Source organism: Erithacus rubecula (genome assembly GCF_903797595.1).
Source record: "Erithacus rubecula genome assembly, chromosome: 1".
Classification (NCBI taxonomy): domain Eukaryota; kingdom Metazoa; phylum Chordata; class Aves; order Passeriformes; family Muscicapidae; genus Erithacus; species Erithacus rubecula.
The window spans coordinates 25,001,715-25,013,793 of record NC_136658.1 but is presented as its reverse complement, the minus strand read 5'-3'; the positions used below and the strand labels follow the sequence as shown (position 1 = coordinate 25,013,793).

The 12,079-nt window shown below is 35.6% G+C and overlaps 1 protein-coding gene across 1 annotated transcript in view; it reads left to right on the top strand.

Moving 5' to 3' along the window:
* Window positions 1-12,079, top strand: part of SPAG17 (sperm associated antigen 17) — an 86,172-nt gene that overhangs the window by 41,665 nt on the left and 32,428 nt on the right. The window contains exons 14-19 of the mRNA XM_079316382.1: window positions 379-609; window positions 2,503-2,543; window positions 3,254-3,370; window positions 4,921-5,075; window positions 9,653-9,732; window positions 11,358-11,440. Of these exons, the coding sequence (XP_079172508.1) occupies window positions 379-609; window positions 2,503-2,543; window positions 3,254-3,370; window positions 4,921-5,075; window positions 9,653-9,732; window positions 11,358-11,440 (707 nt within the window). The remainder of the gene's footprint in view (window positions 1-378; window positions 610-2,502; window positions 2,544-3,253; window positions 3,371-4,920; window positions 5,076-9,652; window positions 9,733-11,357; window positions 11,441-12,079) is intronic.

Below are 12,079 nucleotides of genomic sequence, written 5' to 3'. Positions count from 1 at the left end.
ATACGTTTTTGAGAAGTTACAGATAATGGAAACATTTCATGAACTGAAAATAACTACTTGCTAATTTGCCTGATAAAGTCTACTCCATATTTTAAAATCAACATCATTTCTATGAAGTTAATGAGCCAGAAGGTGTTCAAATGTAGGAACTGCTTCATTTAAGATGGATTAATACTTAGGCATATCATTTGCAATTTGGAAGCATTCAACTTTGAATGCAGTGTAGAATGTAGCCCACATAAGTTGATCCAGTACCATTAAGGAAATTGCTGTTGGCTTTTGCAGAGTTGCCAAGAACAATACACTTAAGTAGTTTTGTATTTATTTTCTGCTGAGCTGTAAGGACGTTTTCAGTTAATGATTGTAATTCTTTTTTAGAACTTCTCAGTTGGACTGAAGTAGAAAGAGCCTTCAGAGTGTTTACTTTTGAAAGCCTGAAGCTGACTGGGCTGAGTGACTCTGGTTTCCTGGAGAGCTCTGGATCTAGGGTTGGAGGTGATTCTGAAGTGTCATATATCCCTTGGGATAATCCAGACATGTTTGCAAGACAGCTGAGACAATTCTTCCTTATGGAAAAGAAACTTAATGAGAAATCTCCAAGAGGCTCTGGTAAAAAGCTTTCTGTTTACATTATTCCTGAAGAATTTGAATCCACTATTTGTTTTACCATATAATTTTCTATTGCAGGAATGGGATTATTCTTCCTTGTACAAGTCAACAAGTTTTTGGTATTATATAGCCTGTACACTTAGTAACTCTGTAGGAATATTAGAATAAAGACAAAAACTATTTTTTACTACAGCAGTAACAATTCTAGGTGATGCAGAAATAATATTCTGAGCTTCTAAATTTTCTCCTGCAGATTCTAACACAATGAAAAGCTGTTGGCCTTGTTAAAGATGTGTTGGCCAAAAAGCAACATTAAAATAAAGTGATTATTTTATCAGGATGCAAGAAAAGTAGAAATTAAGTCAGTTTAAGCAATTATAACTTTAGGTTCATGATCACAGAATCATAGAATCATTGTTTAGGTTGGGGGACCTCTAAAGGTCACCTGTTCTGACATCCCTTCAGTAAGCAGCGACATTTTCAACTAGATCAAGTTTTTCAGAGTCCAATCTGACCTCCAGTGCTTTCAGGGATGGTGCATCCACCATACTTCTGGGAAATGTCTTCCAGTGTTTCACCACCCATATGGTAAAAAATTGTTCCTTATACCTAATCTGAATCCATCCTCCTTTCCTTTAAAACCATTACTCCTTATCCTATGACTCCAGGATAACTCAGACTCTGACTACTCAGAGCCTTCTCCAGGCTGAACTCTCTGAGCCTGTGTCCACAGGAGAGGTTCTTCTCCCCTGTAGTCACCTTCATTGGCTGTACTCTAGACCCACTTCAAGAGATCCATGTGTTCCCTGTGGACCCCAGAGCTGGATGCAATACTTCATGATACATACATTCCTAGTAGAGCTTAGATGGGATCCTTTCCTTGGAAGACTGGAACAGACAAAAATGAGTCCTGCTTTTCTTCTGAATCTTGAGAACATTTTTGAATGCTTGTTTATTTTACTTTTGTACTATGTCATGATATTAAATTTTGCAGTTATAAGCATAACAAGATTTCTGCACTTCTGTAGCACAAAAGTAAATACCAGAAAGATAAAACATTTGTTTTCAGGTTTCTTCAATCTTCTAAAGGCAGTCAGTAAACAGAGTAAGTTCCAAGAGAAGCAGAACCTAAAGATGTATGATTGGAAGCTGAGCTGGTTATAAGACACTTACAAATACTTTGTGATGCACTTTTCACCAGAAAGAGTTATTTCCCTGTACATGTGAATTTTGATCAAATATTAATGACATCTGCCCTGACTTAGGGAATAAAGTATTCTATTAAAGGAAATTATTTATTTTTTTTATTAAGAGAATATAGAAGTTAAAGTCCTCATGTGATGCTGTTCATATCAGGTGTTCATTGCAACAATGGAACAACTGGTCAGATCTTCAGAAGTACTATTCTGTCAGTAGCTTATGGATCTGTATAAACCAAATTAATTCAACCTTAAAAATTTGCATTTATCATAAATGTGTAAAAATACAGTTGGTCTTCCCTTCTATTTTAATGTCATCTGTGCAAAAGGCTGCTTTTTAAAGTGTGAAGAAAGATTTTTTTGTTTATGAATCTGGAGGATACTTCTGAGAGTATTTTTAGTGGGTCAGTATGGGTCAGATAAAAAGGATGATTTAAGTGTGTTTTTTAAAATCCTCTTTTTTTCTTTTTCTTTGAATTTTATTTCATTATCTGGCACTTGTTGTTACTGGATTTCAAAGTGCTCTCTTAGTAAAGAAGCATAGCAGAGCTGATCATGTATTTATAGGACAAGTGTGGAAAAAGGAAGCTTCAACTTGATGTCAGTCAAAGGAGGCTAAGGAAACTGCATTGCTCCAACCTTAGTAGGCTGAAATTTCTGGAACAATTCTTTACATTCTGCTTTCAATTTCCAGGGTATACAGAAACAAGTGACGAAGATGAAGGAGATGGTGTGGTTGGTCCTCTTTTGAACATAGAATTGGATCTTCTTTATTCTGATATGGTAAGTGTGAGAAATGAAGTCAATTAGGCTTTACGTGAGGCAGCAGAAGATACTGCTCAATGCCAGGCTGTGTTACTGGGGATTCCTTTGCAATGCTGCATGCAAATGTTAATTTTGTGATGTTTGGCTAATACTAACACAACTTTTAAGCACTGTGATATCACTTTATTTGAATTCCTAGGTGATGGATTTTGATGAAGCTATTAATGATAATTCTGTGCCGCTTTTGCTGAATACTAGGGATCAAATACAACCATGAAAGTTTAAAAAGAAGTTGTCAAACTGTGTCACACTAGTATACTGTGTAGTTTGGCATCTTCCGAATCACCTTTCTGCCATGCATCCCATAATAAACATAGCAATTTTAAAATTACCTCACAGGACATGTTTGAATACTCATAATTGCTTACAGAACTCAAAAACATATAAGCTAATAATAAAAGTATTTAGATTATTTTGCCATAAAAAGTCCTAAGTCAAACCTGCTTGGGAGTAATTGTATTTTTTATTAAACAGTGCCATATGGTCTGCACATATGCATCATTATGCAGTTAACTGTTATGCAATATGGGGTTCTGTCTATTAATCCAACAAGATTATAGTCATTTTAATATTGACACTGAAATGTTGATATTCATTATTTTGATTTGTTTTATTTTGAGGTGAGTCTGGAAAATTATGGCTTAGTACCAAGTTTAGAAGAAATAAAAAAGACACAGAAGCGTTGCTTGACAGACTGGAGTTTGGAAGAGCATTTTCAACCACATGTTCTTTGTCAGGTACCTGTGAGCTGACGATCTCATATATACAGTCCTCCCTCAGAAAGCTATATAAAGTAGTAGAGAAGTTCAGGGTATTTTTCTGCTCGATAACTGATTCAGTTTTATCTTTCCTTTTTACCAAAACTCATTGTGCTTTAGCTACTTTTCAGTTCATCATGTTAAATTTAGCTTGTAATGGGTTTTTATTTCCTGGTTTGGCCAAACTGGAGCTGTCCTATTTGCCAGCAAGTCTCTTAGCTGAAAGTATGCTGGAGACAAAACACCTTGCCCTTATTTTTTTTTGCCTCTGTGGCAATTTCGGGGCTCAGTGCAGTGGATGTGAAAACATACTTTGAAAATGCCTATGCTGTGCATGTTTTATGGGTAAATAGAAAATTTGCTTGTTACAGTACTTCACCCTTTAAGGGCTAAAAGCTTCATTTATAGAAGTCTTGCAAGCAAAACACTGAAACTTATCTTGCAGAAAGACGGAATAACAAATCTTGAAGATATGTTCAAGTGTAGTTGGCTTGGATTGAGAGACATCCTATTGGGAGGAGTGGATTTTTAGTTCCTGTGCTGCCTTGAGCTCCATAGGCTGACACATGCTATACTTAGGTGAAGGAAGTGCTGCCTGGACTTTTGCAGCACCACCTTAGTGGTGCTTTTTTAAGTCTGGTCATGCATTTCAATGCGTGGGGAATCCCTTCATATGCAACATAAATAACATACTACTTCAACTATCAATAATTAGTGAATCTAGTAAAAAGACACTGATGGAAAATAAAAGTAATAAAAAATAGCATTTTATTGCAACCAAAAATATCCTTTTGAGAGAAAAGTCATGGCAGTCAGGTGAAGTCCCAGATGACTGATAAAGAAACATTTTGCACCTTTAAAAAGGGTAGAAGGGAGGATCCTGGGATCTACCAGCTTAATCAGCCTCACCTCTGTTCCTGGGAGATCATAGAATAGATCTTACTAGAATGTTAAGTTGCATAGTTCTGAAAAATAATAGTTTAAAAGAAGACTTTCTTCTCTCTGTGACCTTAAAATAAGTTTCAACCTGCAGGCAATATAAATATTGAAAATTATGTGGCAGTGCAGAGCAGAGTGAAATAATGTAGATCACAGCAAATCTCAGGGATGTGTAGGTCATGCTATAGTAAATTGAATACCAAGTAAACTCAACTGAGATTTAAAAAGTAAATTAATTTTCTTTTTATCAGGTATATGATAATTCTGATTTTATTCGCTATTTATTTAAGTATTTTATTTGTAAACTTAAGTATTTGTTAAATGTTTTAATTTATTTGGATTTTATGTAGCTGAAGTTTTTCATTCATGGTCAGTCAGAAGGTGGAACATAGCTGGTGTTTCTTCTCAATATGAATAGCAATGCAGTTTCAATTTTCACCTACATGAACAATTTGCTGGAATCCAAATGCTTTGAGTATATCTTGTAGGAGAGTGTTCTGGAGCCCCTGTTGCTCAAAGCTGTGCTATGTAGCCTCTGCACATATGCTACATCTGCAGGGAGGATGTACCTTTATTTCTTTCCTTTTCAGGTTCTTCATACTGCGTCCCAACAATATAGATGCATTGATTCCTTTTATCATACCCAAGATAACTCTTTACTAATGGTTTTTCACAATCCTATGAATCAGCATCGTCTGTGCCAAGAGACTTGGAATATTGCTCTGCACTCTAATGTTGGATTCAGGTAATGGATTTTATCTTCCCTGACTCATTCAGTAATTTTTGACTAGACCCTCCATGAGTTTAGGGCAAAGTTCTGAAATTAATGTATGGCTATATGACACATTTATGAAAGAAAGTAATGCAGCTCAAAAGCAGTGCTGTATCAAAAGAATTCTTTTGAACTTTCCTGAGTGAGAACAATGCAGACTTGTAGCTGCTTATCACCAGATATAAAAATGTAAGTAATGTACACATCCATACAAAATCATATTAGGAATGGCACATCAAGAAAATTGCACTGGGACATTTCAGGTGAAGAATGTTAAAAAATGATTCTGTCTAAGTATATGTTTATTAGGTTTTTCAACCATATATGCATAAATTGAATGATTTAGTGGGAATTGTGGGGTTTTTTGAGAAAAGTTCAAATCCCTTTGTTAATATTAGATTTTTTTTTTTCAAAGTAACACATTCTTCTTAATTACTTATCAATATCTGTTCACCAGTTAGAGATGTGGAATTGGTTGATATGTCCACTATTAGCTCTTTTGTTAGTGGACCTATTTATTTTAGAACATATTTTTGCACTGAAGCAGTAATATAAAGAATCACATAGATGCAACAACTATTCCAAATAATTGGCTGAAAATAGAATAACTGTCCAGGTACTGATATATAAAGCTGTTAAAATCCCATGGAAAGACAGCTGAGGTATCTTTAACTATGCCACTCTGGTGCTCAGTGGATTAAAAGATTTATCAAATAAAATTTCAAACAAATTATCCAGTATAAAAATACCTCCCTCACATTTGTCTGCAGGTATCCTTTTCTAAGTGCAGTGCCTCATTTATCAGATTATGGGAAATTTTATAATAAAATTTTGTTGACACCTATATATATTTCAACAGGTTTCAGTACTAAATAGGGAAAATGTGCCTTCCTAAGCTGTATTTTGTATTGTATTTTGTATCTGTGCTCTCAGTCAAGGAACTCTGTGTAGGTCCATCTCAGCTTTCCAGGCATTTGGACTTAAATTATTTGCCATGAAAACAAGCTGTTGTGATTAGCAGTGAGTAAGGCCTCAGCCAGAAGATATTCGCCAGCAGAAATTCAAAGTTCCTTGAAGAAAATTCTGGCTGTTTTGTGTTTTGTTGGGCAGATCTGCTAAATGTCTGGTCAGTGGTTTTGCATTTATATAGCAACTAAAATCTTCCCCAAAAGATAAGTGAAAGATGGTATGTTCAAGTACAGCTGGGTCTTGCATTCAGACAGATCCAAGCACAGTGGTCTCAAGGGCTGTTATGCAGCAGTCTGTTGGCACCCAGAGTTCTTTACTCTGCCAGCCATTCTTACACTTCTTTGTGACACTGAACTTTAAATGCCTAATTCAAGTTTCCTAAACGTAAACAGTTGGTGCCAGTTCAGCTGCCTCATACACTTGAGTTTTCTGGGCAGAGTTGAGACATATGACATGGGACCCATAGGAGATCCATACACTTTTGGAACAAACACCAGAGAGCAGCTCACACAGCCCAGAACATCCAACATGTCACCTGGTGTTTGAATATGCTGAGTAGCACCTTATCCAAACAGCATATTGGTGCTGCAGAAGCAGAGGGAAGTATCAGACTTCCTCAGGAAGCATTTTTCCCTGAAACAACTACTGTTCATCTCTGGCGTTGTAAAACCACAGATTGCCTGGCCACCTTGGAAGGGCATTTATTAAAATAAATCAAGACAGCTGAGAGACAGGAAAGGCTCTTGATACCTGCAAAAGAAAAACTACTGATTTTGCATCCAAAGGAGAAATTATGAATTTTATCTGCCTTATAAGTCAGCTGAGGATGAAATAACTGTGTGCCTTCTACTTTTTACTCTTCCACATCCCCCAGAAACAAGGCTTAGACATTAAAGATAACTTCTGCTTCGTGCATGCCTTCTTTGTCCAGTGACATTTCACAGGGTTCTGTTTCAAAGCAGCAAGGAGTCCCTGCAGAAAATGGCACGAACACTAACAGGATCATTTGGTTTTGCTTGTTTCCTAGACATATTCAACACCCCTGCTATATATGTTGCTTAGAGTTTTTGAAGAGCTGTAGGTCCTCCTTTGGTTCTCTTGTGGCATTGATACCTGCCTATACTCTGCAAAATAATCAGCACATTTTCAGACCTTACTCAGCCTTATTGCTAAAGATCATTTAAGATTTCAAGATAAAGTATCATAAATATTAGCTAGTGCATGTTTCCAACAAACTTAAGACTTCTGTGGAAGACATTCTTAAATACCTGGAATGCTTCAAGCTATTGCCTGCATTAGCTTCCAGTTCATGCTGAGTAACCAGAAATGGACACATACTCTACTTATTAATTAAAAGTAGTATTGCTTGGTTTTACCTTTGTATGAAATAACTGACTGCTAATGAGTTTGGTAACAATTTGTTGATTTTTATTTTATTAAAATTGCTCTCATTCTAATTTTTGGCATAGCTTTAAGAATCACACTTTCATCACAAAAAAAGTTGCAAATGCACAATAGATGCAGTGCTTGACAATCTCTCTGATAAGAGTTCTCTGTCTGTGTTCATTTGTTACTTCTTTATTGTGACAGCTTATAGATTACAGACAGTCTTTGTATGATTATTTCATAGCTGCTCTCTGGAATATAAATCTGTTACCTGCTAATCAGTCGCTTACAGAATCATAGAATAATTTCATTTTGATTACAATGAGTCCTGTTATAGCAAATTCTCATGCAAAGAGGAAATGAAATTTCTGACATTGCAGCAGCTTTTGCCCCTGGAGATTCCAGTTGCCTTCCTTTTTCTTTATGGATATCAGGTCCTGTAGTTCATGTAGAGCATCCAAAAATTCAGAAATTATACTGTTTAAAGAGTAGGCAGTAGGAGGCTGCATGTGAATGTAATGGATGCCTCTGATTAAGGGAATCCAAAGGCATGGACACATGTACCTGCAATGAGAAGTGTGTATATAAAACATTTTCATTCTGGCTAGAGTAAGTGGCCATTCTATCAGGAAGCCAAATGAATTCAGGCATTATCAAAATCATTATTTTGCTCAAAGTTAATCTTGATGACATTTGTTTATAGTTTCATAGTAAATGCATTACACATGTTACTGGAAAAAGAATAATCTTTCTGAGAAATGCTTCTGAGTCACACATTGGCAGGAGTGACATCAGAATACATATTAATAGAATGTGTATTTTAGATTTTGAATGACTGTTTCATTGGCCTAAATATTTTCCACACAAATAGTCTCTTTTTATTTATAACATATATTCATCTTCAAGTTATTCCAGTACTGGCAATTCTATGTTCCAGACTAGTTTTGCCTTTTGTTTTCAACACCATAGGTTTTTATAGGTTGCACATTTTTCCTCAGAAAAGAAGAACAGAGGAATGAACAGAATAGCCTTCTCCCTACTGAGTATATATGTGATCAACCATTTCTCCATGCAAGTTTCCCAAGCAGATTCCACCTACATTGCAGAAGCTGGGAGAGACTTGTATATCTTGAAGCTGTACCTGAACTGTGTATTCCAGCCTGTGTATGTGACCTACATATTAATTCTCTTGGACATAACAGCTGCAATAAGAACTTTAAAACTTACATGAGGTCAAGAGTTGATTGTATTGTCCACATGTTCATACCCAAAAGCCTCTACCCAACACAGAGTTTTTGAATACAATTGAATCGTATTGAACTTGCAAATACAAAATGTCATGAAAACTCAGCACTGAATCTGATGCCTTCTTCAAAAGCTCCTTTCAAATTTTCACACATGAAGAATTTTACTTTCAAGAACTGTGAGAAAATTCCAAATGAGGAGTTGAACAGGAGTTGCATATAAGATTCCCAGGCTTCCTCCTTTCTTGAAAGCATTTGTTTACAGTGAGCTACTTTAGCAGTCATTTCAGGCACCTTTGGAGGATGAGACAATGAAACTCCAGATGCCAGCATCAAACGCTGGATCAGTTTGTCATTCAGTTCTCACTTCAATTTAATTGTTACTTTTGAGTATTCTTAATTCATGGCAGGTTATGGTGCACTGATTCTCTTATCTGGATTTGAATGACAATTTCCAAACAGCTTTCTTGTCACACCAATAAAAAAGAACTTGTATTACATACTATAACACTTCCGATTCTGAACAAACAAATTAAGCATATTCTAAAAATCGACATCAATCAAGAGTAACTAAGAAAATAAGTTGTTCAGTGGTGAAACAGTGAGGATAAGGATGAGTCTGAACCTTCTAGAACTGAATGCCTTTAGGTTTTCTGATTTCCTGGATTTTTGTTTAGGAGGAGGTGTTCTTTGGCAGACAAGTTTCTTATATTTCTTTGCAGAAAGGATAACCAAAATTCCAAGTATAGCATGTACTAAGCAAATACCAACCAAACATAAGTATCAGTTCCTGTAAAAACTGAGAGAAATTATGTCAAATATGAGTATTGTCTCAAAGATTATAGAATAACACTTGTAGAAGAAATTGACAATCCAAGTGATCTTGTCTGACCTGAAATCATATTAGTGAAAACTGTATTGTGTTAAATAGAGGGATATTCTGCTTTTCAGGAACTATCTTGAACTGGTGGCCAACTCAATTGAAGACTGGGTGAAAGAGGAAGAAGATAAATACCAAAAAGAGAAGATGGGTAAGGAAATAGAGTCTTTTAAATTGGAAAAAGGCACAGCAGAAGGCCCTCTTGGACTAACTGCCAGTGCTGTCAAAAAATCTGGCTTTACTAAGAAAGCCAAAACTGGGTATCTTTTTAGTGTATTCTAGGAAATTAATTTTTCACTCTAAGTGCTGAGACACAAATTTGTTCAGAGCAGTGTTGCATGTTTTTTTCATAGAATGACCCTGTTTTGACATCTATGTTGGCATAAATATGTTTTGGGATTAATTAAATGTATATACTTATATATTCTGCATCTTTCTCTGTTCTGAAAACTGACACCTTTAGTATCAATTTACATTTTTAATAGCTGTGCTTATAAGATTAAAGATTACATGCAAAAATGAATCTCTTCAGATGATATATGAGGAGGTGAGGAGTAGTTAAAGCTGACAACACCATCCATGAAAATTAATTTTTAAAGGGCAGGATAAAAGCTGGAATTCAGAAGCTGTGGGCTAGAAGCTAAAACTGGTACCTTGAACTGACAAGACTGCAGAGCAAACTTGAATTGCAAGCAACATTTTGAGTAGTGAAAATTGTAAGCAGTTCATGTAATAACTGTTCAGCAGGTAGCAGAATCTGAAAACCCCTATTGACAAAAAAAACTTCTGTCAAAATTGTCTAATTGTGTATCTAAATGGCATTAACAATGATTTGTTTATGTTTAACCTTTGCTTTCCTATCTTTGTTGAGAAAGCCCTTTGAAACCTCCCAGGACAGGCAGTTAGCATTTACAAAAACAGAAACATTACTCCTCAAACCAGTTAACACCTCTGATTATAGTCTGGAAACTAAAAGTACAGTTATGACTGCTAAATCATAATTTGCACATATCTAGCTGTCACAGGAGCTAGATTGAATCTTGCCCATGTGGTGCTTCATGACAGTTATGATTCATAGAGTAGTTCACTTGCTGAAAGGACATAAACACCTCTCTCTGGAACATGCGGGTGGGCAATGGTGTCCTTAGGTGTCTTCAATTTCACTGACACTGCAATTTCTACTTTACCATACAAAGTAATTTAACTAGAAGCTTCTGATAGTGTACTTTAAACTATCTTTTCTATAAGGTAAATATGGAGTATCCAAACATAGTGTAAAACTACACTTACAGAAGATACTCTTTTCTTAAGTCATAGCTATTAAGCCATTAGAGTAAATGAGGGATGTGGTGAGTGTTTCTTTAGTGAAGGTTTGAAGGTTCAGATAGCATTTATTTGGGGTTTTTTGTCCTGAAATGTTGCCATGTCTATGACTCTGGTATTGAGCTTGTTCTGGCTCAGTTAAAAACAAACTTACTGCCAGAACAAAGCCTTCAATAGCAAGAAGCAGAGACTCAGTCTTTACACATGTTGTTGATATATTATTTAGTGTATTTGGTCCCCAGTTATGAGAATCAAGTTTCTTCTAACCTAAATAGACTTTCTGTTTTATTTCTAAATACTTTAGGGTGTTTTTTTTAATGTGCAGTTATGCTTCCCATATTTTTATATATGCATTTTTATTTACTTGCACATCTTTTCCCCCTCCCCCCCCTTTTAAAAAATTATTCTGTTTTCCTGTATTTGTAACCTTATTATCCCTTTCACTTTTCAAAGGTGACATGTCTGGACCTGAGAATGTAACAGAGTCCCAGTCCAAGAATGAAGAAAGTATCATTATCAGAGAAGATTCTCTAAAGGTGAGGCAAAATAATATATATGTTTCTGAAATTGACTAGATAGCAGTGCTTTCTTAGGAAGGTAAGACTTAGTTGTTTACATACACTTGACTGAGTACTGTTAGTTTTTCTGCTGTGTGTTATTTTACGTATATGCTGTTTTCTGTAATTTATTCCTTATTGATTGTGAGTCATGTTACATTGTTTTCTTAATGGAAGACTATTTGGAGTTAGACTAGGCATTGCAAAGTAATTTATAGTTGCAATACTAGGAAGTAGTAGTAATAGCAACTAGAAAGTTATGGATAATATCCTGCTATTTACTGAAGTTTTCTGATTTTAAAGGTATTAAAAGGTAAGATCCAGATTCATGAAAGTACTTGTGTACCTAACTGTATTTTTACTGTCTACAGCTCATTGAAATTAGGGAATGTAAATATGGTACCTTAGAGTTCCATATGTCAGAGAATCTCATTTTATAGATTTAGTCCATGACCGTTCATTACAGGTTAATTGATTTGCCCAGGTTTGCACAGTAAATTTCTGGCTGAGGTAGGGATTAAGCACACAGTTGTTTAGGTCTTGGTATTGGTACTATCCATTAATCTGCACAAACCTAGTTTTATTGATACTGCATTCCCTTGCTTTTTTTTGACTCCT